General features: G+C 54.8%; 4 protein-coding genes across 6 annotated transcripts; 2 read left to right on the top strand and 2 right to left on the bottom strand.

Moving 5' to 3' along the window:
- MRPS12 (mitochondrial ribosomal protein S12) lies at positions 1 to 5860 on the bottom strand (the record flags this gene model as incomplete). Its single annotated transcript, XM_083380127.1, has 3 exons — positions 1 to 604; positions 2250 to 2575; positions 5853 to 5860. 3 exons carry the CDS (start codon positions 5858 to 5860, stop codon positions 255 to 257), a joined length of 684 nt encoding a protein of 227 aa, XP_083236253.1. The 3' UTR covers positions 1 to 254.
- On the top strand, positions 4912 to 13377 carry LOC310650561 (uncharacterized protein). Of its 3 annotated transcripts, XM_083380130.1 has the most exons (7): positions 4912 to 4927; positions 7498 to 7695; positions 8015 to 8117; positions 9516 to 9602; positions 11027 to 11125; positions 11252 to 11359; positions 11441 to 13377. In XM_083380130.1, the coding sequence occupies exons 3-7, from the start codon at positions 8078 to 8080 to the stop codon at positions 12778 to 12780; spliced, it is 1674 nt and encodes a 557-aa protein (XP_083236256.1). In that variant the 5' UTR covers positions 4912 to 4927; positions 7498 to 7695; positions 8015 to 8077; the 3' UTR covers positions 12781 to 13377. The 3 variants fall into 3 exon arrangements, with proteins under 3 accessions (XP_083236256.1, XP_083236255.1, XP_083236257.1); XM_083380129.1 differs by lacking the exon at positions 4912 to 4927 and having other exon boundaries at positions 6963 to 7695; XM_083380131.1 differs by lacking the exons at positions 4912 to 4927; positions 7498 to 7695 and having other exon boundaries at positions 7792 to 8117.
- Positions 13378 to 18120: 4743 nt separating this feature from the next.
- LOC310650558 (succinate--CoA ligase [ADP-forming] subunit beta, mitochondrial-like) lies at positions 18121 to 19359 on the bottom strand (the record flags this gene model as incomplete). Its single annotated transcript, XM_083380126.1, has 1 exon — positions 18121 to 19359. Exon 1 carries the CDS (start codon positions 19330 to 19332, stop codon positions 18121 to 18123), a length of 1212 nt encoding a protein of 403 aa, XP_083236252.1. The 5' UTR covers positions 19333 to 19359.
- Positions 19360 to 23962: 4603 nt separating this feature from the next.
- LOC310650557 (succinate--CoA ligase [ADP-forming] subunit beta, mitochondrial-like) lies at positions 23963 to 25174 on the top strand (the record flags this gene model as incomplete). Its single annotated transcript, XM_083380125.1, has 1 exon — positions 23963 to 25174. One exon carries the CDS (start codon positions 23963 to 23965, stop codon positions 25172 to 25174), a length of 1212 nt encoding a protein of 403 aa, XP_083236251.1.
- Between the last annotated feature and the right edge of the window lie 522 nt (positions 25175 to 25696).

Below are 25696 nucleotides of genomic sequence, written 5' to 3'. Positions count from 1 at the left end.
TAGTCCAGGTGGGAGGGGCTGAAGACTCCCCCCTCCCCATTTATTCACTGAACGACTCATTGTTGAACGTCGTCGGTCCGGGGATCAGATGCGGCCGGTTCCTCCGCACCGCTCGCTCCCAAATTTGACAGGAGCCGCCCTCCCGGCTGCTGATTCCTCCTACTCCGGGGAGAACGGCTCCCGTTTTTGCCATCCCGGCTGCGTTTTCCTGGGTGTGTGTGTGTTGTGCGTTGTGTGTCCGTCCGCGCGCCCTCTTAGGCCGTCTTCTTCTTGACGTGGGCGCAGTCGTACTTGCCCCGCACGATCCGGACTTTGACGCCGGGCAGGTCCTGCTTGCGGCCGCCTTCCACCAGGACGGTCATGTGCTCTTGCAGGTTGTGGCCCTCGCCGGGGATGAAGGCCACCAGCTCTTTGCCCGTGCTCAGGCGCACCAGGGCGCACTTGCGGTTGGCCGAGTTGGGCTTCTTGGGCTTCCGGATCAGCGTCTTCAGCACTACCCCTTTCAGCTGCGGGCGGCCCTCCAGCGGGCCCGGCGGGGAGGGGGGGCGCTTGGGACGGCCCAGACGGTGCATCTGGCTCAGCGTGGCCATCCAGCGGGTCCCTACTGGAGGGAGGGAGAGGGCTGCGTCAGAGGGGGGGGAAAATCGGACCCCTCCCCGGCTGTTCCCCCCTCCCGGTACCTTATTCCCCCTGACACTCAGGTGCCACCCCCCCCAGAAAAGCCCAGGTCCCCCCAGATCCCTCCCGCCGCTCCATCTCTCCCCATACCTCACCCCCCCCGAACCCGAAGCTCCGCCCACACTCCCAGGTTACCCTGCCACCTCCCCCACCGGGGATTCAGCTGCCCCATCCTCTACTGCCCACCTCCCACTCCCAAGATCCTCCCTGCCGCCACCTGCCCCCCCCAGTTCATCAGGAAGCTCCCCGAATCGCAAGACCAGCTAGCCACCCCGCCAAAGCCAGGACCCACAATGCCCCCCCCAAATCGCCCCCCCAGCTATCCCCCCCTCCAGGACGCTCCTCCCCTGCCCAGGACCCTCCCCCTGGTTTTGCCCCCCCCACCCTAAGCTCCACCCACATTTCTAGCTGACCCCGACCTCTAGGAACCCGAATGCCCCCCAAACCCCCCTCCCCAGGACCCTCCCACCTCAAGCTCCGCCCACATTTCTAGCTCACTCCGCTCCCCAGGACCCACAATGCCCCCTCCAAAACCCTCCCCCTGGATTCCCCCCCACCCTAAGCTCCACCCACATTTCTAGCTGACCCCGCCCCCTAGGAACACTAATGCCCCCCCCAAATCCCTCTCCCCAGGACCCTCCCACCCCCAGCTCCGCCCACATTTCTAGCTCACTCTGCCCCCCCAGGACCCACAATGCCCCCCCAAATCACCCCCCAGCAATCCCCCCTCCACGACCTTCCTCCCCTGCCTAGGACCCTCCCCTTGGTTCCGCCCCCACCCTAAGCTCCGCCCACATTTCTAGCTCACTCTGCCCCCCCAGGACCCACAATGTTCCCCCAAATCACCCCCCCCAGCAATCCCCCCTCCAGGACCCTCCTCCCCTGCCTAGGACCCTCCCCTTGGTTCCGCCCCCAACCTAAGCTCCGCCCACATTTCTAGCTGACCCCGCTCCCCAAGGACCCCCAATGCCCCCCAAATCCCCCCTCCAGGACCCCCCTCCCCTTCCCAGGACCCTCCCCCTGGTTTGGCCCCCCCACCCTAAGCTCCGCCCACATTTCTAGCTGACCCCGCCCCCCAGGACCCCCAATGCCCCCCAAATCCCCCCTCCAGGACCCCCCTCCCCTTCCCAGGACCTCCCCCTGGTTTGGCCCCCCCACCCTAAGCTCCGCCCACATTTCTAGCTGACCCCGCCCCCCAGGACCCCCAATGCCCCCCAAATCCCCCCTCCAGGACCCCCCTCCCCTTCCCAGGACCCTCCCCCTGGTTTGGCCCCCCCACCCTATGCTCCGCCCACATTTCTAGCTGACCCCGCCCCCCAGGACCCACAATGCCCCGCAAATCCCCCCTCCAGGACCCCCCTCCCCTTCCCAGGACCTCCCCCTGGTTTGGCCCCCCCACCCTAAGCTCCGCCCACATTTCTAGCTGACCCCGCCCCCCAGGACCCCCAATGCCCCCCAAATCCCCCCTCCAGGACCCCCCCTCCCCTCCCCATTCCCAACCCACCCCACCCCCAGGACCCCCCCCAAATATCCCCCCAGGACTCCACCCCCCTCTTTTCCCCCCCCTGCACCTCGTCCCAGGAAGAGCCCGACAGCCGCCATGAGTCCCGGCGAGCAGACAAGTTTCGCCGGAAACCAGGGGAGGCGGAAGTGGGGGCTTGGCCGGCCGCTCTCTCCGCCGGCCGGCTCGGGAAAGCGGTCTTCCGGCCGCTCCGGCCGCGCCTCTCGCTGGTAAGCGCGGCAACGGCCGGAAGTCTTCCCTCCCTCGGCCCTCTTTCGTTCCTGGCCAGGCGGGGACTTCAACTCCCAGGAGGCTCCGCGCCGGGCCCTCGCCGCCGCCGCTTCCGAAGAAGAATCTGAGCGCTCGGAAGGAGAGTCCGAGCATGCGCAGACGGCGCTTCGCGGCAAGGAATGGAAGGGGTGGGGGACTTCAACTCCCAGAATCCCACAGCCAAGATGGCTGGCTCAGGAACTCTGGGAGTTGAAGTCTGCCAGTCATCGAAGGGACCAGCTCGCCTTCTCAGAATAAACCTCAATTTTAATAAACCAAACCCTGCCCCAGGCAGCCAGGAATTCTGGGAGTTGGAGTCCGAGAGTCCTCTCAAGGGGGCCATAGTTAGATAAGATAAGATAAGCCTTTATTGTCTTTTTTTTTTACTGTGGGCACAACGGCGCACATCAAAACGAAATTTAGTTGCCCGCTCTCAAAGCGGAACACATACATGACACACGCCTAAAACCTACTGTATACAACATATGTATAGACCCACACCCCTACATATACACAACAAATAAATGTGAAATACTGTCCATCTTGCACATGGGGTTGGACTAGATGCCCTCCGAGGTCCCTTCCAGCTATTCTATTCTATTCTATTCTATTCTATTCTATTCTATTCTATTCTATTCTATTCTATTCTATTCTATTCTATTCTATTCTATTCTATCACTCTGCTCTCCTGTAAGGTTCTCCTGCTTGCACATGGGGTTGGACTAGATGACCTCTGAGGTCCCTTCCAGCTATTCTATTCTATTCTATTCTATTCTATTCTATTCTATTCTATTCTATTCTATTCTATTCTATTCTATTCTATTCTATCTATTCTATTCTATTCTATTCATTCTACTGTTCTATAAGGGTCTCCTGCTTGCACATGGGGTTGGACTAGATGCCCTCCGAGGTCCCTTCCAGCTATTCTATTCTATTCTATTCTATTCTATTCTATTCTATTCTATTCTATTCTATTCTATTCTATTCTATTCTATCACTCTGCTCTCCTGTAAGGTTCTCCTGCTTGCACATGGGGTTGGACTAGATGACCTCTGAGGTCCCTTCCAGCTATTCTATTCTATTCTATTCTATTCTATTCTATTCTATTCTATTCTATTCTATTCTATCTATTCTATTCTATTCTATTCATTCTACTGTTCTATAAGGGTCTCCTGCTTGCACATGGGGTTGGACTAGATGCCCTCCGAGGTCCCTTCCAGCTATTCTATTCTATTCTATTCTATTCTATTCTATTCTATTCTATTCTATTCTATTCTATTCTATTCTATTCTATTCTATTCTACTGTTCTATAAGGGTCTCCTGCTTGCACATGGGGTTGGACTAGATGACCTCCGAGGTCCCTTCCAGCTATTCTATTCTATTCTATTCTATTCTATTCTATTCTATTCTATTCTATTCTATTCTATTCTATTCTATTCTATTCTACTGTTCTATAAGGGTCTCCTGCTTGCACATGGGGTTGGACTAGATGACCTCCGAGGTCCCTTCCAGCTCTGTGATTCCAGGCTGATCGCATCTCTGCCCTTTGCCCTGTCATCGCTCGGTCCAGGAGACACACACACACACACACACACACACACACACACAGACGCACACCCGTGCAGGAGGGGTTGGGGTGGGGAGATGATGATGATGATGATAATGATGATGATAATAATAATAATAATAATAATAATAATAATAATAATAATAATAATAATAATAATAAAAACAACAAAACAACAGTAATAATAATAATAATAACAACAACAATAATAATAACAATAATAATAATAATAATAATAATAATAATAATAATAATAATAATGCAAAACAACAGTAATAATAACAGTAACAGTAATAATATTTATTTATTTATATTTAAGAGCCTTGGTGGAGCAGTGGGCTGATGCCTCCTTAAGTAACACCAGCTGCCTGCAATTAGTGCAGGTTCGCATCCCACCAGGCTCAAGGTTGACTCAACCTTCCGTCCTTCCGAGGTCGGTAAAATGAGGACCCAGATTGTTGGGGGCAATTAAGCTGACTTTGTAAAAATGCCGCTGGGTGTGTGTGTGTGAAAGCCCTAACAAGCAGGCCTATACATAGAATGAAGGCTACTGCTAAGCTTGTAAGCCGCCCTGAGTCTCCGCCAGGGGGAGCTGCTGGTCGGAGACGACCCAAAGTGGGGGTGGGTGGGTGGGAGGAAAGGGGGAGGGGCTTCGGCCAGGGGTGGGTGGGTGGGCGGAGACCCCCGCGCGGGGTCCGCCGGGAGTTGTAGTCCTCCCTCCCTCCCTCCCCCAACAAAGGCATCGGCGGCCGAGGATCACCTCTCCAAGTCTCCGTGCGCCCTGGGCGCACGGCGGTGTGTGTGTGTGTGTGTGTGTGTGTGTGTGTGTGTTGTGTGTGTGTGTCTGTGTGTGTGGGGGAGGGTCTCTTGGCGTCCCCCCCCCCGTTTCCTCCTCGGACCGGCCGGCCAGGTAGGCCTCTGGGGCAGGGGAGGGGAAGGAAAAAGGCTCCTTGCAAAAGGGGGGGGGTCGCTGCCCCCCACCCCAGCTAACTTTATATAAATAAAATAATAATAATAATAATAATAATAATAATAATAATAATAATAATAATAATAATTATTATTATTATTATTATTATTATTATTATTATTATTATTATTATTATTATTATTACCTGCCAGATCCCTCCCAACTCTTGTCCTTCTGTGATTCTCTCAGGCTCTCCCACTGGAGGAGGGGGGCTGGACTAGATGACCTCCAAGGTCCCTTCCAACTTATTATTATTATTATTGTTATTATTGTTATTTATTATTATTATTATTATTATTATTATTATTATTATTATTATTATTATTATTAAATTATTGTTATTTAATTATTGTTATTTACTATTATTATTATTATTATTAATTATTATTATTATTATTATTATTAATTATTTCCTGCCAGATCCCTCCCAACTCTTGTCCTTCTGTGATTCTCTCAGGCTCTCCCACTGGAGGAGGGGGGCTGGACTAGATGACCTCCAAGGTCCCTTCCAACTTATTATTATTATTATTATTATTATTATTATTATTATTATTATTATTATTATTATTATTATTCCCCACACACACGCACACACACCCCACCCCGGGCAGGGCCGTTTGGGGAGCTCCGAGGGCGCCCCTGCCGGAGAGCTGAAGCGCCCCTTGAGGCTTTTTTGGGGGGGCTGGGGGGTGGGGGGGCGCCCTGTTCCTCCCTTTGTCGCCCCCCCCACCCAGCCTTCCTCATCGGACCGGTGGGGGAGAGGGAGGGGAGGCTCCTTGCCAAAGGGGGGGGCGCTGCCTTCCCATCTACTTGCCCCCCCCTGCCTACTTGGCCCCCCCACACCTACTTGACCCCCCCCACTTACTTGTCCATGCTGGAGGCTCCTGGCAAAAGTGGGGGGGCTGCCTTCCCATCTACTTGCCCCCCCACCTACTTGCCTCCCCATTTGCCCATCCTGGAGGCTCCTGGCAAAAGAGGGGGGGTGCTGCCTTCCCATCTACTTGCCCCCCCCAACTATTTGCCCATCCTGGAGGCGGCCTCCTAACCCCGAAGACCCCCACCCCCACCCAGAGCCGATTCTTGGGAGAGTTCCGCTGGAGCCTGCAGAGTTGGAAGGGACCTGGAAGGTCATCTAGTCCAGCCCCCTGCAGGACATCAGAAGGGTCGCCCCCCCCGGGGGAAAAAAAGTCGCTGACCAAGCAGCCCACTTCCAGGGGCGCCCGATCCTCCCGCTTTCCCCCCCCCCACGCACACACACCGACTCGTGCAGGGTGGACTCGCCCTTCGCAGCCTCAGGGCCCCCACCTCCCCGCTGTGCGTCAGCCAAGGGGGTCGTACCCCGGAGGGCTCGGAGAGAAGAGGGGTGGGGGTCTCTGGGACTGGGCTGGTGGAATTAGCTCTATTCTGATTGATTGATCGATCGATTGATCGATTGAAATGGCCCCGGGCAGGGGTAGGCAACCTTGGTCCTTTCAGGACTTCTGGACTTCAATACCCAGAATTCCTGAGGTGGCCGTGCTGGCTGAGGAATTCTAGGAGTTTAAAGTCCACGCCTCCTCAAAGAGCCAAGGTCCCCCCACCCCCTGGCCTAGGGTCTGCTGCTGGAGCAGGGGGTTGGACTAGATGACCTTCCAGGTCCCTTCCAACTCTGTTACTCTATGATTCTGTAAGGGTGTTCTGCTTGAGCAAGGGGTTGGACTAGATGACCTTCCAGTGCCCTTCCAACTGTTCTTCTATGATTCAGTAAGAGGGTCCTGCTGGAGCAATGGGTTGGACTAGATGACCTCCAAGGTCCCTTCCAGCTCTATTTTGATTGATTGATTTAGGGGAAAAGCGAGGGGCATCTAGGAAGCAGCGAAGGCTGCTCGAGCAATGGGTTGGACTAGATGACCTTCCAGGTCCCTTCCAACTCTGTTACTCTATGATTCTGTAAGGGTGTCCTGCTGGAACAATGGGTTGGACTAGATGACCTTCCAGGTCCCTTCCAGCTGTTATTCTATGATTCTGTAAGGGTGTTCTGCTCGAGCAATGGGTTGGACTAGATGACTTTCCAGGTCCCTTCCAACTCTGTTACTCTATGATTCTGTAATGGTGTTCTGCTCGAGCAATGGGTTGGACTAGATGACCTTCCAGGTCCCTTCCAACTGTTATTCTATGATTCTGTAAGGGTGTCCTGCTCAAGCAATGGGTTGGACTAGATGACCTTCCAGTGCCCTTCCAACTGTTCTTCTATGATTCAATAAGAGGGTGCTGCTCGAGCAAGGGGTTGGACTAGATGACCTCCAAGGTCCCTTCCAGCTCTATTTTGATTGATTGATTTAGGAGGGAAAGTGAGGGGCATCTAGGAAGCAGCGAAGGCTACTTTGGGGTTTCCCCCTGAAACGAATGGCCAGCAGGAAAGCGTCAACTAGTCCTTTGAAGTATGACCGCAAGCGAGCCCAAAATTTCTCTTGCTTAGCAAGACAGCCGCCTGTTTCGCCCCGTTTTGTGACCTTTTCTTCCTCCTGCAGTCCTTCAGTGAATCATCGCAGTAATCAAATGACTCACAAGGTCATTGTGTGAATCGGGCTTCCCCCGTGGACTTGGCTTGCCGGAAAGTCGCAAAAAGGGGATCGCGGGACCCCGGGACGCTGCGACCGTCATAAATGTGCGCCGGTTGCCAAGCGCCTGAATTTTGCTCACGCGACCGCGGGGGATGCTTCGCAGTCGTAAGTGTGAAAAGCGGTCGTTAAGTCCCTGTTTTTCAGTGCCGTATACAAATTAAATTAATAAATAATAAATAAATAAATAAATAAATAATTTCGAACGGTCGCTAAACGAATGTTGGCAGATCGAGGCATATCGGTGATGTGGGTTAGTCCTGAAGTGGAAATATTCTCGCTGATGTTCCGGCTTTCCAGCCGAACACCCGGGTTTTGTGGGGGTCCAGGCTGGGAAAGGACAGGGACCCTCTCCTTGATTCTGATTGTGTTGGGGTTTTTTTTCTCCATTCTCCTTCATTCATGCCATCTCTCCTGCCCCGGACAGGATTCGTTAATGTGACCCTTTTGGTCAGAGAAGAGAGACGGGACAGCTGGCCGCTACGGGAAGATGGAGACCCCTTGGGCAAGACCCAAACTTGCCAATCCAGGTGAGATTACCTTTCGGGGGGGTGTCCCTTGGAATTGGGGTGATCCGGGTGAGGAAAGGTACACAGGAGGTGGTGGCGAGGGGAGAGCATCTGGCTGGATTGCAAATTCTGTTTACCCTCACCTGTCCTCACCTTACAGCCACGAGTCAGCCCGACATTTTATGTTGTCTACGGGAAGCATGGAGCAGGTTTTGCCCCCTTTTTTTATGACCTCCCTTGCCTCCGTTGCTGAGTAAATCCCTGCAGTTATTAAGCTGACAACCCGGTGGTGAAGTGAATCCAGCGTCCCCATTGACTTTGCTTGTCAGAAAGTCGCGAAATGGGGATCGATCGCCTGATCTCCGGGACGCTGCGACCGTCGTAAATACGAGTCAGCTGCCAAGGGTCCGCGTTTCGGTTTCATGACCATGGGGATGTGCGAAGAGCGGTCCCCAGTTGCGTTTTTTTTTCCCTGCCGTCTGCCAAACGAACCGTTGAAAGTCGAGGAGTATCAGCATCTCCCCGATCGGTCTTTTGCTCACGGGTTTCTTCCCTGGTCCTTGGCATCCGTGGCACCCCGGAGCGGAACCATCCCCTCTGACGGACAGCAGAGACCCCTTTCCCTGGCGAGAAAAGTCCTGGTGACCCTTGGGGGGGTCTCTTTGGAGTGACCGGCAGGAAAGCCTCCCTGTAGAGCAGGGGTGTCAAATTGCCGGCCTGCGGGCTGGACGTGTCGTGCAGAAGCCGCACCGCCGCACCCACCCGATTGCCGGCAATGGCAAAACTCTCCCCGATACGTCGTTCGACGTCGCGGGTTTGCCATGTCTGCTGTACAGGGAGGAGGGCTGTGCGTCTCATGTGTGCATGTGTGTGTGTGTGTATGTGTGTGTGTGTGTGTGTGTCTTCCTGCCTGCCTGCGGCAGCCTTTTGTTCCAGAGGTGGCGGATCCCTCGTTGGGCGCCACGCTGTGCCGCCATTCCCCTTCCCTTCTCCTTGGTAGGGATTGACTTTTAGCTAGTCTTTTTGGAGGAGGGGGCTTCTTACTCAGGCAAAACCTACTTTGTATTCTGACAGACATCCCCGACCCCGATTTGCTTGGGGGAGGGGAGGTAGCGGAGTAAAAGAAGGGTGGGGGATCCTGGCTGCCCGGCAAGAAGTGGGAGACTTCTTACTCCCGGTTGGCCAGGGGCAGGGCTTTTTTTCTCATAGAACGCTCAGAACGGAGTTCCGTCACCTTTTTCTTTTACAAAAAAAGCACTGGCCGGGGGTATCAAAGCCCCGTCTCCTTTCTTTTTGCGGGGGGGACCGGTTGGACCTTGGCATCCCAACTTCACGGGGCGGCGGCGAGGGGGGAGGGTAAGGAGGATCCGAACTGTGTGCCCCGTGCCTTGACCGCGCCCCTCCCCCAACTCCCTTCAGGGGCCAAAGTGAAAGAGGAGCCGGGGGAGGAGTTGCGCATCGGGCGTCCCCGAGACCTGGCCGAGGGAGAGACGTTCTCGCCATCAGGTAAGGCCCGGGAGCGAAAAGAACGAACCAGCGGAACAGCTTGCCACCAGAAGATGCACTGGGGGGGAGGGGGGAGGGGGAGGGGAGTTGTCTTCCAAAAAAGATCAAGATGGCCGTTTCGTCCAGAACGGGGTACGGTTCTCCTGCTGGAGCAGGGGGTTGGACTAGAAGACCTCCGAGGTCCCTTCCGCCTGTGTGGTTCTCCTCTTCTGGATAATGTAGGAGGAACCTCGCGGAATCATAGGATCGCAGAGCCGGGAGGGATCTTAGAGGTCATCTAGTCCAACCCCCCTACTCGAGCAAGAGACCCTTCCCCAATGACAGAATCGGGGAGTTGGAAGGCACCTGGGAGGTCATCTAGTCCAACCCCCTGCTCCAGCAGGAGACCCTCACAGAATCGCAGAATGGCAAAGAGTTGGAAGGGACCGCAGAGGTCATCTAGTCGAACCCCCTACTCGAGCAAGAGAGCCTTCCCCAATGACAGAATCACAGAGTTAGAAGGGACCGCGGAGGTCATCTAGCCCAGCCCCCTGCCCAAGAAGAGACAGAATTACAGAAGCGCAGAATAACAAAGTTGGAAGGGACCTAGGAGGTCATCTAGTCCAACCTCCTCCCTTACAGAAACGTAGAATGACAGAATGGGAGGGGACTTTAGAGGTCACATAGTCCAGCCTCATACTCAAGAAAGAGACCCTTCCAGAATCATCAGATAACAGAGCTGGAAGGGACCTCGGAGGTCATCTACTCTAACCCCCTGCTCCAGCAGGAGACCCTCACAGAATTTGCAGAATGGCAAGAGTTGGAAGGGACCTTAGAGGTCATCTAGTCGAACCCCCTCCTCAAGCAAGAGACCCTTCCCCAATTACAGAATTGCAGAGTTGGAAGGGACCTCGGAGGTCATCTAGTCCAACCTCCTCCCTGAGCAGGAGAACCGTACAGAAACATAGAAGAACAGAATTGGAGGGCACTTCAGAGGTCATCTAGTCAAACCTCATACTCAAGAAAGAGACCCTTCCTGAATCACAGAATGACAGAGCTGGAAGGGCACCTCGGAGGTCATCTAGTCCAACCTCCCCTCTGAGCAGGAGACCCTTGCAGAAACATAGAATAACAGAATTGGGGGGGGACTTTAGAGGTCATCTAGTCAAACCTCATACTCAAGAAAGAGACCCTTCCAGAATCATAGCAGGGCAGAGCTGGAAGGGACCTCGGAGGTCCTCTAGTCTAACCTTCTGCTCAAAGCAGGAGACCCAACACCATTTCGGACCGATGGGGCTGTCCAATCTCTTCTCGCAAGCCGTCTTCCCTGGGGTGGGGTTCACGAAAGACACCAGACGGGGACACCCTGACGCTTGCTCCGGGGAAGCGCGCCACCTGCCTCGGGTGGAGAAGCTGCAATCACACAACCGTGGGTTTTGTTCCAGAGATCCGGCCCGAGCTTGTGATCAAGGAGGAATCGGAGGATCCTTCCTACCGCGCCGGTCTCCGGGAGGAGAGCGACGAGGAAGCCAGCAGCGATTCCTGTGAGTTGGCCGGCCTCGTGGCTGGAGCAATGGAACCCGGGGTGGGTGGTCTTTTCCCCCTGTGGGACTCCAGTCCCGTTGCCCCCTCCCCTTGGTGACCCACCTTTTTGCCCCCCCCATCCCCAGCTGACCCCAATCCTGACGTTATTGTGAAGATGGAACTGGACGAGGACGACAAGGCGTTCAACCCGCTTTTGGTCGCCCAGCGTGGGGCTTGCGAGTTGCCTTTACTTTGTAAGTCGTTAACAGCTTAAATCCTCGACGTACCGCGTTCCGATCCCAGATCCCTCGGGTAATTCTCTTTTTCTCCGCCAGCCGGCGGCCTGGAGCCGAGTCCCAGCGCACCGCGGGGAAAGCTGAGCCAGGAGCCGTGCGGAAAGCGGGTGGAAGCAACTCCTTCCCGGGTCCGCCCCAAGAGGAAGCCCGGGGCAGCTCCAAGGGCGCCAACGAGCTCCCCTGGGGTTCAGGATGTGGCCCCGGTACCCGCCTCCGATCCCGGACGATCCCCCGTGGAAAAGCTGACCAGCATCGTCTCCGGCGGGACTGAGGCCTACCGGCGCCCCGAGCGGCCCTTCGCCTGCAGCGTCTGCAGGAAGCGTTTCCCGCACCGAGGCAACCTGGTGACCCACCTGCGGGTCCACACGGGGGAGAGGCCCTTCCCCTGCGCCGAGTGTGGGAAGCGCTTCAGCCAGAAGGGAGACCTGATGCGCCACCGGCGGGTCCACACGGGGGAGAAGCCCTTCGGCTGCCCCATTTGCGGCAAGAGCTTCTGCTCCAAGCAGACTTTCGTCCTGCACCAGCGCATCCACACCGGCGAGAGGCCCTTCTCTTGCCTCGAGTGTGGGAAGCGCTTCAACCACAAGGCCAACTTCCTCACCCACCAGAAGATCCATCGGGGCGAGCGGCCCTTTGTCTGCGGCGATTGTGGCAAGGGCTTCTGCGCGCGGAAGACCTTCCTCCTCCACCAGAAGATCCACGTGGGCGAGCGGCCCTTTGCCTGCGCCGACTGCGGGAAGAGCTTCAGCCGTAACGGGGACCTCACCCGGCACCAGCATATCCACACCGGCCAGCGGCCCTTCGCCTGCGCCGACTGTGGGAAGAGCTTCAGCCACAACGGCGAGCTGATCAAGCACCGGCGCATCCACACCGGCGAGAAGCCCTTCTCCTGTGCCGAGTGTGGGAAGAGCTTCAACCGCAAGGGCACCCTGGTCACCCACCAGCGCATCCACACCGGGGAGCGGCCCTTCGTCTGCGGCGAGTGCGGCAAGACCTTCAACCTGAAGACCACCCTGATGAAGCACCGGCGCATCCACACCGGCGAGCGGCCTTTCGCCTGCCTGGAGTGCGGGAAGAGCTTCAAGTACAAGGGGAATCTGCGGACTCATCAGCTGACGCACACGGTGGAACGGGTGTATCCGTGCACCGAGTGCGGCCTCGTCTTCGGCCAGCGGAAGCAGCTGAAGGGGCACCAGGCAGCTCACGCGGGGGACTGCTTGCCGCCCTGCTACGGGGAGGACGGCAAGGACGGGAACCCCTTCCTCCCAGTGCACCCGCTCCTCTCCTGCTCTCCACTTCCCGTGCCTCTGGAGACCTTGGCCAAATTCAAGCCGGACTCCGGCTGCAAAGGCCTCAAACTTCAGGAGCCTGACCCTTAAATTTTCTCAAGAAGGGAAGGCAGTGTTTTAGTTTATCTTGCGGGACACCATTTTGTGTGGCGAACGAGGGCAGCAACCTACCCTGTCCGGCAGCCGGAGAGAGGGCTGGGAGCGAAGGACGCTGGGATGGTGGATGTGTACGGGCATAGTGTCCAGCTCAGGGTGGACGTTCTCCAAATTCTTAGCTTAGCAAACCGTCCACTTCCTAGGTCAGAGGTTCCTCACCACCCCCACCCCCACCCAAATCTTTTGGGCACCGGGGACCGGTTCCACGGAGGGAGGTTTTCCCGTCGACCGTAAGGTGCGCGGTTTTCGTGTGCTCGCCCGCATCCCACAGAGGGGGCTTTGCTGGTTTGGGTGGACCGCTTGCTGGCGTGCCGTGGCCCGGTTCCGGTTGGCGGACCCGTGGGTTGGGCACCCTTGTCCTACAAGGAGGAGGAAGGCTCCGAGGCCGTGAGAGTAACGTGGCTCAGTAGGAGCAACCTCAAAGGAAGGTAGTAAAGGAGGAAGTAGTTTTTCGGAAACCGGGACCGGCCGTTCCCCCCTCCGGGCTGCAACTGGCAGGCTAGCCAAAGTCAATAAAGCGCCAATAAAGTTCCAGAGGAAATGGCTGACGTTGGTCTTTTGGGGGGAGGGCGAGGAGGAGGAGGAGGAGGAGGAGGAGGAGGAGGTGATGGCTCCACTGGTGGGGGGAGGGAGACTCTGCTGACCGGGATGGGCAGAAGCCGACATTACATCTGGAAAGTGGAAGGACCCATCTGAACAGGGCTGGGCTACTCAAAGTAGGCCCAAACCTTCAAAGCTTGGCAGGCCTGGCTGGGGGAGGGAGGGGGGAGTGGAAACACGCCATGGGAGGGGTGGGTTGACTGACTGACTGACTGACTGACTGACTGATTGATTGCCTGCCTGATTGATTGATTAACTGGCTGGCTGGCTGGCTGATTGATTGTTTGACTGTGATTGATTAACTGACTGACTGGCTGATTGACTGATTGATTGTTTAACTGGCTGGCTGGCTGATTGGTTGTTTGACTGTGATTGACTGACTGGCTGGCTGGCTGATTGACTGATTGATTGATTGGCTGGCTGGCTGATTAATTTATTGACTGACACTGATTAACTGATTGATTGATTAATGGGCTGGCTGATTGATTGATTGATTGACTGATTAATTGATTAACTGAATGACTGAATGGCTGATTGATTAATTGATTGATTTATTGATTAATTAATTGATTAATTAATTATTAATTAACTGACTGAATGACATTGATTGATTAACTGACTAGGTGATTGACTGACTGATTAATTGGCTGGCTGGCTGATTGACTGATTGATTAACTGGCCGGCTGGCTGATTGATTGACACTGATTAACTGATTGATTGATTAACTGGCTGATTGATTGATTGATTAACTGAATGGCTGGCTGGCTGGCTGATTGTTTGTTTATTTATTTATTTATTATTATTATTATTGATTGATTGATTGATTGATTGGACTTATATGCTGCCCTATCTCCCGAAGGACTCAGGGTGGCTAACAACAATAAAAGACAACGATACAAAAGTTCAAAAGAATTAAATTAACAGCCCCAATAAAATACATTACAATTGAAGTTAAAAATTAAAAAACATTTTAAAATCCCTGTCGTCAGTCCAGGTCAGCCTGATGGAAAAGAAGTGTTTTAAGTGTTTTAATTGATTGATTAACTGACTGAATGACATGATTGATTGATTGATTGATTGATTGATTCATTAACTGACTAGGTGATTGACTGATTGGCTGGCTGGCTGATTAATTGATTGACTGAATGACACTGATTAACTGATTAACTGGCTGGCTGATTAATTGATTGACTGAATGACTGTGATTAACTGATTAACTGGCTGGCTGATTAATTGATTGACTGAATGACTGACTGTGATTAACTGATTGATTAACTGGCTGGCTGATTAATTGATTAACTGAATGACACTGATTAACTGATTGATTAACGGGCTGGCTGATTAATTGATTGACTGAATGACACTGATTAATGGATTGATTAACTGAATGACTGATTAAATGGCTGGCTGGCTGGCTGATTAATTGATTGATTAGCTGACTGAATGACATTGATTGCCCGATTGATTAACTGGCTGATTGAGTGACTGACTGACTGATCGATTAATTGGCTGGCTGGCTGATTAATTGATTAACTGAATGACTGTGATATACTGATTGATTGATTAAATGGCTGGCTGATTAATTGATTAACTGAATGACTCATTGATTGATTAATTGACTGACTGATTGCCTGCCTGATTGATTGATTGATTGATTGATTGACTGACTGACTGGTGGATAGATTGATTGAGTGACTGATTGGCTGGCTGGATGACATTGATTAATTAGCTGATTGGCTGGCTGGCTGGTTGGCTTGTGGATTGATTGACACAAGGTCAGGGCTCCCTCCTGGGGGCGGGGAAATGCCTTCTGTGTTTATGTGAAAAGCTGAACATGTGTCTGTCACTCAAGCTGTCTTTGATGCCAGCCCCCCTCCCTTCACCCCTCCCCTTTGGCGCCCCCCCCAGGCCTGGGCCTGTTTGAAGGGGGGGCTGCCAAAGCAGAAAGAAGGAAGAATTTAATGAAAAGAAGGGCCAGGGGTGACACGACAGCAACCTTACAATATTGGGGGGGGGCTGCCCCAAAGAAGGGGGTGGGGGGTTTCCCACCTTTTCTCCAAAGCCCCCCCAAAGGCCAGACGAGAAGCAACGGATGGAAACGGATCAAGGAGAGAAGCAACCGGGAACGAAGGAGGAACTTCCGAACGGGGAAGGCAATTCACCAGTGGAACTGCTGGCCACCGGACGTGGGGGGGGGGGCAGGGGCTCCACCGCTGGAGGTTTCGAAGAAGAGACTGGGAGCGCCAACTTGTCTGAAACGGTATAGGGTCTCCTGCTTGAGCAGGGGGTTGGACTGGATGACCACCGGGGTCCCCTCCAACTCTGCCATTCTATGTAAGGGTTTCCTGCTCGAGCAGGGGGTCAGACTGGATGACCTCTGAGGTCCCTTCCAGCTCTGTCCTATGATTCTGTAAGGGTCTGCTGCTTGAGCAGGGGGTTGGATTGGATGACCTCCGAGGTCCCTTCCAGCTCTGTCCTTCTATGATTCTGTAAGGGTCTGCTGCTTGAGCAGGGGGTCAGACTGGATGACCTCTGAGGTCCCTTCCAGCTCTGTCCTATGATTCTGTAAGGGTCTGCTGCTTGAGCAGGGGGTTGGACTGGATGACCTCCGAGGTCCCTTCCAACTCTTTCCTTCTATGATTCTGTAAGGGTCTGCTGCTTGAGCAGGGGGTTGGACTGGATGACCTTCGAGGTCCCTTCCAGCTCTGTCCTTCTATGATTCTGTAAGGGTCTGCTGCTTGAGCAGGGGGTTGGACTGGATGACCTCTGAGGTCCCTTCCCGCTCTGTCCTTCTATGATTCTGTAAGGGTCTGCTGCTTGAGCAGGGGGTTGGACTGGATGACCTCTGAGGCCCTTTTCAGCTCTGTGACTCTGTAATTCTGTGAGGGTCTCCTGTTCGAGCAAAGAGTTGGACTAGATGACCACCGGGGTCCCTTCCCGCTCTGTCCTCCTATGATTCTGTAAGGGTCTGCTGCTTGAGCAGGGGGTTGGATTGGATGACCTCCGAGGTCCCTTCCAACTCTTTCCTTCTATGATTCTGTAAGGGTCTGCTGCTTGAGCAGGGGGTTGGACTAGAAGACCTCCGGGGTCCCTTCCAACTCTGCCATTCTATGTAAGGGTTTCCTGCTCAAGCAGGGGGTCAGACTGGATGACCTCTGAGGTCCCTTCCAACTCTGTCCTTCTATGATTCTGTAAGGGTCTGCTGCTTGAGCAGGGGGTTGGACTAGAAGACCTCCGGAGTCCCTTCCAACTCTGCCATTCTATGTAAGGGTTTCCTGCTCAAGCAGGGGGTCAGACTGGATGACCTCTGAGGTCCCTTCCCGCTCTGTCCTTCTATGATTCTGTAAGGGTCTGCTCCTTGAGCAGGGGGTTGGATTGGATGACCTCCGAGGTCCCTTCCAGCTCTGTCCTTCTGCGATTCAGGAATGGTCTGCTGCTTGAGCAGGGGGTTGGACTGGATGACCTCCGAGGTCCCTTCCCGCTCTGTCCTCCTATGATTCTGTAAGGGTCTGCTGCTTGAGCAGGGGGTTGGATTGGATGACCTCTGAGGCCCCTTCCAACTCTTGCCATTCTCTGTAAAGTTTTCCTGCCCGAGCAGGGGGCCAGACTGGATGACCGCCAGGGTCCCTTCCAACTCTTGTCATTCTCTGTCATTCACATGGCACCAGCGAACCTCAGTCAGGATTTCTCAGGTAAGGGGGGAGGAGGAGGAGGAGGAGGGGGAGGAGGAGGAGGAGGAGGAGGAGGAGGAGGAGGAGGAGGAGGGGAGGAAATGAGGAAAAGCAGGAAAAGAGAAGAGGAAGCGGAGGATGGAATGCAGGAAAAAAAGGAAGAGGGAAGGACAAGGAAGAGGGAGGAGGGGAAAGTTGAGGGAGGAGAGCGAGAAGGGGGAGAAAAAAGCAGGAGGAGGAGACGGGAAGGGTGAGAGGAGGAGTAAGAGGAGGAGGAAAAGCAGAAGGAGAAAGAGACTCGCTTAACAAATCGCCGCCAAAAAAAGCCACCAGGCACGCGGCTGTCTCGCTTTACGCCAGCCCTGACTTACAGCGGTAACGGGCAGCCTCCATCCCGGCCGTTAAGGTGGCGGGACTGTCGGTAAGCGAGCTTGTCGGCTGACCTCACGCTACCGCGGGACGTCAAGTTCAACCCTTTCAAAGCCGAGCGCTTCGCCGACCTTCGGCCCCCAAAGTGCACCCTGGTCTTCCTTGGATGGTGGTTTAATGGTGGCCAAAGAAGGCCGGTCCTTTAGGAGGGGCTTCTACACCCCCCCCCACCGCCCCCGGGATAGCTCCCGGACCTGGAAACCCCCAGAGGTGGCACCCAAGAACGTGCCAACATGCGACTCCTGCCGTGGCACCCAAGAACATGCCAACGCACGGCGTCGGGACGGGCATCAACCACGAGACCAGAGACCACGTTCGGCTCCACGCCGGGCTTTTATTGGGAAGAAGCCGGGCAGTGCCAGCCCGTTCCCATCCCACGTGTCTGCTGAGGTCCTCCTTTGACATCTGCAAGCAGGAGGACAGAAGAACCGAAGCTGCAGGAGGTCTTCCCGGTCATCATCCGTGGTGGCGACGGGACTTGAGTTTTCCTCATCCAGCCCGTAGGAGTTCCGGAAGGAAAAAAACGGCGAGGAAGACTCGAGGGTCTTCAGAAATCGAGGCCGAGAAGCTTCCTTCAGTTCCTCCACTGGAAGGTCACCTCCAACTGGGCTTCCCTGGCCAAAGTGACGATTTTGGACAGGCCCACGGCGACTTTGGCCGCCTGGTCCAAGTCGTCGCAGGCCAAAATCTCCAGCTGGCTCTCGGCGATCAAAACCTTGGCCTCCTCCACTTGAGTGCCCTGCAACCGGACCACCACCGGGACCTTCAGGTCCAGCTCGGTGGCTGCCAGGACAATCCCTCGGGCGATGGTGTCGCAGTGCATGATGCCTCCAAAGATGTTGACCAGAATGGCCTGGACCTTCTGGTCCGACGTGATCAGCTTGAAGGCCTCTTTCACCTGCTCCGCCGTAGCGCTTCCGCCGACGTCCAGGAAATTGGCCGGGGCTCCGCCGTGGAGCTTGATGATGTCCATGGTAGCCATGGCCAGGCCCGCCCCGTTGACCAGACAACCGATGTTGCCGTCCAAAGCGATGTAGTTGAGTTCTGCGTCGGCCGCCCCCCGCTCCTTCTCGTCCATCTGGGTCCAGTCCTGCAGCGCGAAGAGCGTCTTCTGACGGAAGGCCGCGTTGTCGTCGAAGTTGATCTTGGCGTCCATGCACATGACCGCGCCCGTAGAGTCCTCCACCAGCGGGTTGATCTCCACCATCAGCGCGTCGTACTTGATGAACAGGTGGTACAGCTTGACCATGTTCTCGGCGGCGGCACAGGCTGCCCGGGTGGGAAATCCCATGTTCCGGGCCAGCTGAAGGGCCTGGTCTTCCTGGATGCCCTCCACGATGTTCACGGGCTCCTTCAAGATGGCCGCTGGGTCCTCGGTGGCCACCTCTTCGATGTTGACCCCGCCTTGGGAGCTGCCGATCAGCACCGGCCCCTGGTAGGCCTGCTCCATGGCAATGGCGAAGTAGTACTCCTTCCGCAGGTATCGGCGCTCGCAGACGAGGACCCGGCTGCAGAGCTGACCCTTCTCGCCCGTCTGCTTGGTGAAGAGCTTCTTGCCGATCATCTGGGCGGCCACCTCCTTGGCCTCCTCCGGCGAGCCCACCATCTGCACGCCCCCTTTCAGCCCGCCTTCGAAGGTCCCTTTGCCCCGCCCCCCGGCCAGAACCTGGGCCTTGACCACCAGGTCCTCGGTCCCGATCTTCTCGGCGGCTTCGAAGGCCTCCTCGGGGTTGGCCGCCACCAGGGCCTTCGGCACGGAGACGCCGGCCTCCTTCAGCAGCCGCATGCTCAGGTATTCGTGGAGGGAGAGATGCCTTCGCGGCGGCGCCGAGAGTGCCGGGCGAGCGGCGCCGCCTAGTCCGTTTCTTTTGCCCACCGGTCGTACAACTCTCGCCACCCAGTGACCAAACATGGAGGAGGCGCCGCGGTCCCCTTGGTCTTCTCCGGAAGTCTTCAACTGCTTTTCTGGATAGAAGCAGAAACTGCCTCCCAGAATTCTCTTCTCCAACTGTCCCTGGGCGGCCTGCGATTGGTCAGATCCAGGGTTCCAGGTCAGCCTCTCCACGCCCATCTGCTCTCTCGCAAGGACCCCTCCCCCCGAAGGCCATCCAGACTGTCCTCTTTCAGCTGTCCTGCTTCTCTTTACCCATAGGGTAAAGAGAATAAAAAAATAATAGAATTTGGAGGTCATCTAGTCCAACCACCTGCTCAAGCAGGAGACCCTTACAGAATCAGAGAATGGCAAAGTGGGAAGGGACCCTGGAGGTCATCTAGTCTAGCCCCCTGCTCAAGTAACAGACTTTACAGAATGACAGTTGGAAGGGTCCTCGGAGGTCATCTAGTCCAAACCCCTGCTCAAGCAGGAGACCCTTACAGAATGACAGAGTCGGAAGGGACCCTGGAGGTCATCTAGTCTAGCCCCCTGCTCAAGTAAGAGACTTTACAGAATGACAGTTGTAAGGGACCTCGGAGGTCATCTAGTCCAACCCCCTGCTCAAGCAGGAGACCCTTACAGAATGACAGTTGGAAGGGACCTCGGAGGTCATCTAGTCCAACCCCCTGCTCAAGCAGGAGACCCTTACAGAATCACAGAATGACAAAGTGGGAAGGGACCTTGGAGGTCATCTAGTCTAGCCGCCACCTCAAGGAAGAGACTTTAGAGAATGAAAGAGTTGGAAGGGACCTCGGAGGTCATCTAGTCCAACCCCCTGCTCAAGCAGGAGACCCTTACAGAATCACAGAATGACAAAGTGGGAAGGGACCTTGGAGGTCATCTAGTCCAACCCCCTGCTCATCAGGAGACCCTTACAGAATGACAGACTCGAAAGGGACCCTGGAGGTCTTCTAGTCCAACCCCCTGCTCAAGCAGGAGACCCTTACAGAATGACAGAGTCAGAAGGGACCCTGGAGGTCATCTAGTCTAGCCCCCTGCTCAAGCAAGAGACTTTACAGAATGACAGTTGGAAGGGACCTCGGAGGTCATCTAGTCCAACCCCCTGCTCAAGCAGGAGACCCTTACAGAATGACAGTTGTAAGGGACCTCGGAGGTCATCTAGTCCAACCCCCTGCTCAAGCAGGAGACCCTTACCGAATCACAGAATGACAAAGTGGGAAGGGACCTTGGAGGTCATCTAGTCTAGCCGCCACCTCAAGCAAGAGACTTTAGAGAATGACAGTTGGAAGGAACCTCGGAGGTCATCTAGTCCAACCCCCTGCTCAAGCAGGAGCCCCTTACAGAATCACAGAATGACAGTGGGAAGGGACCTCGGAGGTCATCTGGTCCAACCCCCTGCTCAAGCAGGAGCCCCTTACAGAATGACAGTTGTAAGGGACCTCGGAGGTCATCTAGTCCAACCCCCTGCTTAAGCAGGAGACCCTTACCGAATCACAGAATGACAAAGTGGGAAGGGACCTTGGAGGTCATCTAGTCTAGCCGCCACCTCAAGCAAGAGACCCTTACAGAATGACAGAGTCGGAAGGGACCCTGGGGGTCATCTAGTCTAGCCCCCTGCTCAATCAAGAGACTTTACAGAATGACAGTTGGAAGGAACCTCGGAGGTCATCTAGTCCAACCCCCTGCTCAAGCAGGAGCCCCTTACAGAATCACAGAATGACAGTGGGAAGGGACCTCGGAGGTCATCTAGTCCAACCCCCTGCTCAAGCAGGAGCCCCTTACAGAATGACAGTCAGAAGGGACCCTGGAGGTCATCTAGTCTAGCCCCCTGCTCAAGGAAGAGACTTTACAGAATGACAGTTGTAAGGGACCTCGGAGGTCATCTAGTCCAACCCCCTGCTCAAGCAGGAGACCCTTACAGAATGACAGTTGGAAGGGACCTCGGAGGTCATCTAGTCCAACCCCCTGCTCAAGCAGGAGACCCTTACAGAATCACAGAATGACAAAGTGGGAAGGGACCTTGGAGGTCATCTAGTCTAGCCGCCACCTCAAGCAAGAGACTTTAGAGAATGAAAGAGTTGGAAGGGACCTCGGAGGTCATCTAGTCCAACCCCCTGCTCAAGCAGGAGATCCTTACAGAATGACAGTTGTAAGGGACCTCAGAGGTCATCTAGTCCAAGCCCCTGCTCAAGCAGGAGCCCCTTACAGAATGACAGAGTCGGAAGGGATCTCGGAGGTCATCTAGTCCAACCCCCTGCTCAAGCAGGAGACCCTTACAGAATCACAGAATGACAAAGTGGGAAGGACCTTGAAGGTCATCTAATCTAGCGCCCTGCTCAAGCAAGAGGCTTTACAGAATGACAGTTGGAAGGGACCTCGGAGGTCATCTACTCCAACCCCCTGCTCATCAGGAGACCCTTACAGAATGACAGACTCGAAAGGGACCCTGGAGGTCTTCCAGTCCAACCCCCTGCTCAAGCAGGAGACCCTTACAGAATGACAGAGTCGGAAGGGACCCTGGAGGTCATCTAGTCTAGCCCCCTGCTCAAGTAAGAGACTTTACAGAATGACAGTTGGAAGGGACCTCGGAGGTCATCTAGTCCAACCCTCCTGCTCAAGCAGGAGACCCTTAAGAATGACAGACTTGAAAGGGACCCTGGAGGTCATCTAGTCCAATCCCCTGCTCAAGCAGGAGACCCTTACCGAATCAGAGAATGACAAAGTGGGAAGGGACCAGGGAGGTCATCTAGTCTAGCCGCCACCTCAAGCAAGAGACTTTACAGAATGACAGTTGGAAGGGACCTCAGAGGTCATCTAGTCCAACTCCCTGCTCAAACAGGAGACCCTTACAGAATCACAGAATGACAAAGTGGGAAGGGACCTTGGAGGTCATCTAGTCTAGCCGCCACCTCAAGCAAGAGACTTTAGAGAATGAAAGAGTTGGAAGGGACCTCGGAGGTCATCTAGTCCAACCCCCTGCTCAAGCAGGAGCCCCTTACAGAATGACAGAGTCGGAAGGGACCTCGGAGGTCATCTAGTCCAACTCCCTGCTCAAGCAGGAGCCCCTTACAGAATGACAGAGTCGGAAGGGATCTCGGAGGTCATCTAGTCCAACCCCCTGCTCAAGCAGGAGACCCTTACAGAATCACAGAATGACAAAGTGGGAAGGACCTTGAAGGTCATCTAATCTAGCGCCCTGCTCAAGCAAGAGGCTTTACAGAATGACAGTTGGAAGGGACCTCGGAGGTCATCTACTCCAACCCCCTGCTCATCAGGAGACCCTTACAGAATGACAGACTCGAAAGGGACCCTGGAGGTCTTCCAGTCCAACCCCCTGCTCAAGCAGGAGACCCTTACAGAATGACAGAGTCGGAAGGGACCCTGGAGGTCATCTAGTCTAGCCCCCTGCTCAAGTAAGAGACTTTACAGAATGACAGAGTTGGAAGGGACCCTGGAGGTCATCTAGTCCAACCCCCCGCTCAAGCAGGAGACCCTAGAACATTTCAGACAAAATGTCTGAACTCATGGGGTCCACAACATGACCCCTTCTCCTGATCAGCTGAGATGGCCTGATGTGATGATGAACGTCCCGACGTCAAGATGAGTGTCCGTACATTTATTCCCCAGGGGCCATTACAGCAAGTCCTCAACTTACGTCGCAACTGAGTCCCAAAATTCCCATTGTCAAGTTAAGACCTTTCTTAACTTTTGCCCCATTTTATACGACTTTTCCTTGCCACGGTTGCGAAGGGAACCCCTGCAGTTGTTAAGTGGGTCACGCCGTTGGTTAGGCAGCTCTGGCTTCCCCATTGCTTGTCAGTCGGTCACCAAAGGGGATGATGTGATCACTTGGTCATAAATACGAGTCAGTTGCCAAGCCTCTGAATTTGGATCACGGGAACATGGGGATGCTGCAACGGTCATTACGTGCGAAACAAGGGGTCCATAAGTCCCGTTCTCCAGGGCCGTCCTAAGTTCAAATGGTCACTGAACGAATCGTACTAAGTCGGGGAATTCCTGCTAAGTTTCCCGTAATAAACACAGCAAATTATAAAGAGCTTTTCTGACGGAAATTGGCATCTGTTTCTCGGGAACCATTCACGGGTTCAGCAAATGGGAAGCTGGAGGAAACAGGACCTCCATCCTTGTGTGGGGGTGGGGGTCTTCCCTGGGGGGATCCAAGGAGGTGGGGCTGAGGTGGGTGAGGTCACAGAACCTCTGGCTTCAGCCAATGGGAAGCCAGCAGGAAGCAGTGGGCTGTTTTTTTTTTCAAACCATCAATGGCCAGTTGGAAGGTTTTGATCCGGATGGCTCTCAACCTGGCTGAAGGCATCTAGCCAACTTCATGTTCTGGCCACAGGTGCTCAGAGGAGCCCAAACGATATGGACCAAGCTCTTCTGGACGGGTCGGGGCACCAGAGTCCCCACGTGGGGCGCCAGCCGGTGGTTTACCACGACGTCTCTCGTCCAGCAGCTGCAGCGTCAGCGTCTCCGCCACCTCTCCATCCATGAATACCTGAGCATGAAGCTGCTGAAGGAGGCCGGTGTCTCCGTCCCATACGGCTTGGTGGCGAGGAGCCCCGAGGAAGCCTACAAGGTGGCTCGGAAGATCGGCACCAACGACCTGGTGGTGAAGGCCCAGGTGGTGGCCGGGGGCCGGGAAAAGGGGGTCTTCGAAGGCGGGCTGAAAGGTGGCGTGCAGATTGTGTGTTCTCCGGAGGAGGCCAAGGAGGTGGCCGCCCAGATGATCGGCAAGAAACTTGTCACCAAGCAGACGGGCGAAAAAGGGCGGATCTGCAACCAGGTTCTGGTCTGCGAGCGCCGATACCTGCGGAAGGAGTACTACTTTGCCATCACCATGGAGAGGGACTTCCAGGGTCCAGTGATCATCGCCAGTTCTCAGGGCGGCCTCCGGATCGAAGACGTGGTGGCTGAGAACCCGGAGTCCATCCTGAAGGAGCCGGTGGATATCGTGGCGGGCCTGCAACTCAGCCAAGCCGTCCTGCTGGCCAAGAAAATGGGCTTCCCGTCGGAGCTGGTGAAAGAGGCGGCGGACAACATGATCAAACTCTACAACTTCTTCATCAATTACGACGCTGTCATGGTGGAGATCAACCCGCTGGTGGAGGACTCTACGGGGAGGGTGATGTGCATGGACGCCAAGATCATCTTCGACAGCAACTCGGCCTTCCGCCAGCAGAAGGTCTTTGAGCTTCAGGACTGGACCCAGATGGACGAGAAGGAGCGGGAGGCGGCCAACGCGGACCTCAACTACATTGCTTTGGACGGCAACATTGGTTGTCTCGTCAATGGGGCAGGCTTGGCTATGGCCACCATGGACATCATCAAGCTCCACGGAGGTGCCCCGGCCAACTACCTCAGCGTGGGCGGCGGGGCCACGGTGGAGCAAGTCACCGAGGCCTTCAAGCTGATCACCTCCAACGAGAAGGTCCAGGCGATCCTAGTCAACATCTTCGGGGGGCTCATGCGCTGCGACGTCATCGCGCACGGGATCATCATGTCCGCCGAGGACCTGGAGCTCAAAATCCCCATCGTGGTGCGACTGCAAGGGACCCGGGTGGCCGACGCCAAAATCCTGATCGCCGAGAGCGGCTTGAAGATCCTGGCCTGCGACGATTTGGACCGGGCCGCCAAGATGGCCGTCAAGCTCTCCGAGATCATGACCTTGGCCAAAGAGGTGGACCTGGACGTGAAGTTTCACATGCCCCCCTGATTTGGCGTCGCCACTGCGCCATTCCGGAACTCACTCCCTCCCTGAGCACAGCTTTCTCCTCCTTCCTCCATCGTATTTAGTGTGCGGGAGAGCTTAGGTTGCTTCTGCGTGCTGCTCCGTTTCAACATGGCTCCCCTGCGCAAATATTCCCACGGTTATTGCCCTTATTGACCCCTGTGGTCTTGCGAATTCTTGCCAGAGAAACCTGGAATGTGAGAATACTTGTCCTGCTAATAAAATCTGACTTTAAAGGAAGTTTGTCTCTCTGACTTTGTGTGTGTGTGTGTGTGTGTGTGTGTGTGAAATAAGCCCGGCTCTGTTGGGTTTGGAGGGGAGGGGTCCTTCCTTGCTCTGATGAGGGACAAGTGGGGGAGGGGCTGTGCTGGAGGTCCTGGACTGCACTGATGGCTTTGGGACAGTTTTTTCTCTTTCTTTCCTTTCTTTCTTTCTTTCTTTCTTTCTTTCTTTCTTTCTTTCTTTCTTTCTTTCTCTCCATATTCTCTCTCTCTCTGCATCTCTCTC

Source organism: Vipera ursinii (assembly GCF_947247035.1).
Source record: "Vipera ursinii genome assembly, contig: scaffold_232, whole genome shotgun sequence".
NCBI classification, from domain to species: domain Eukaryota; kingdom Metazoa; phylum Chordata; class Lepidosauria; order Squamata; family Viperidae; genus Vipera; species Vipera ursinii.
The sequence above is the reverse complement of the archived record's forward strand: the minus strand, read 5'-3'. Positions and strand labels throughout refer to the sequence as shown.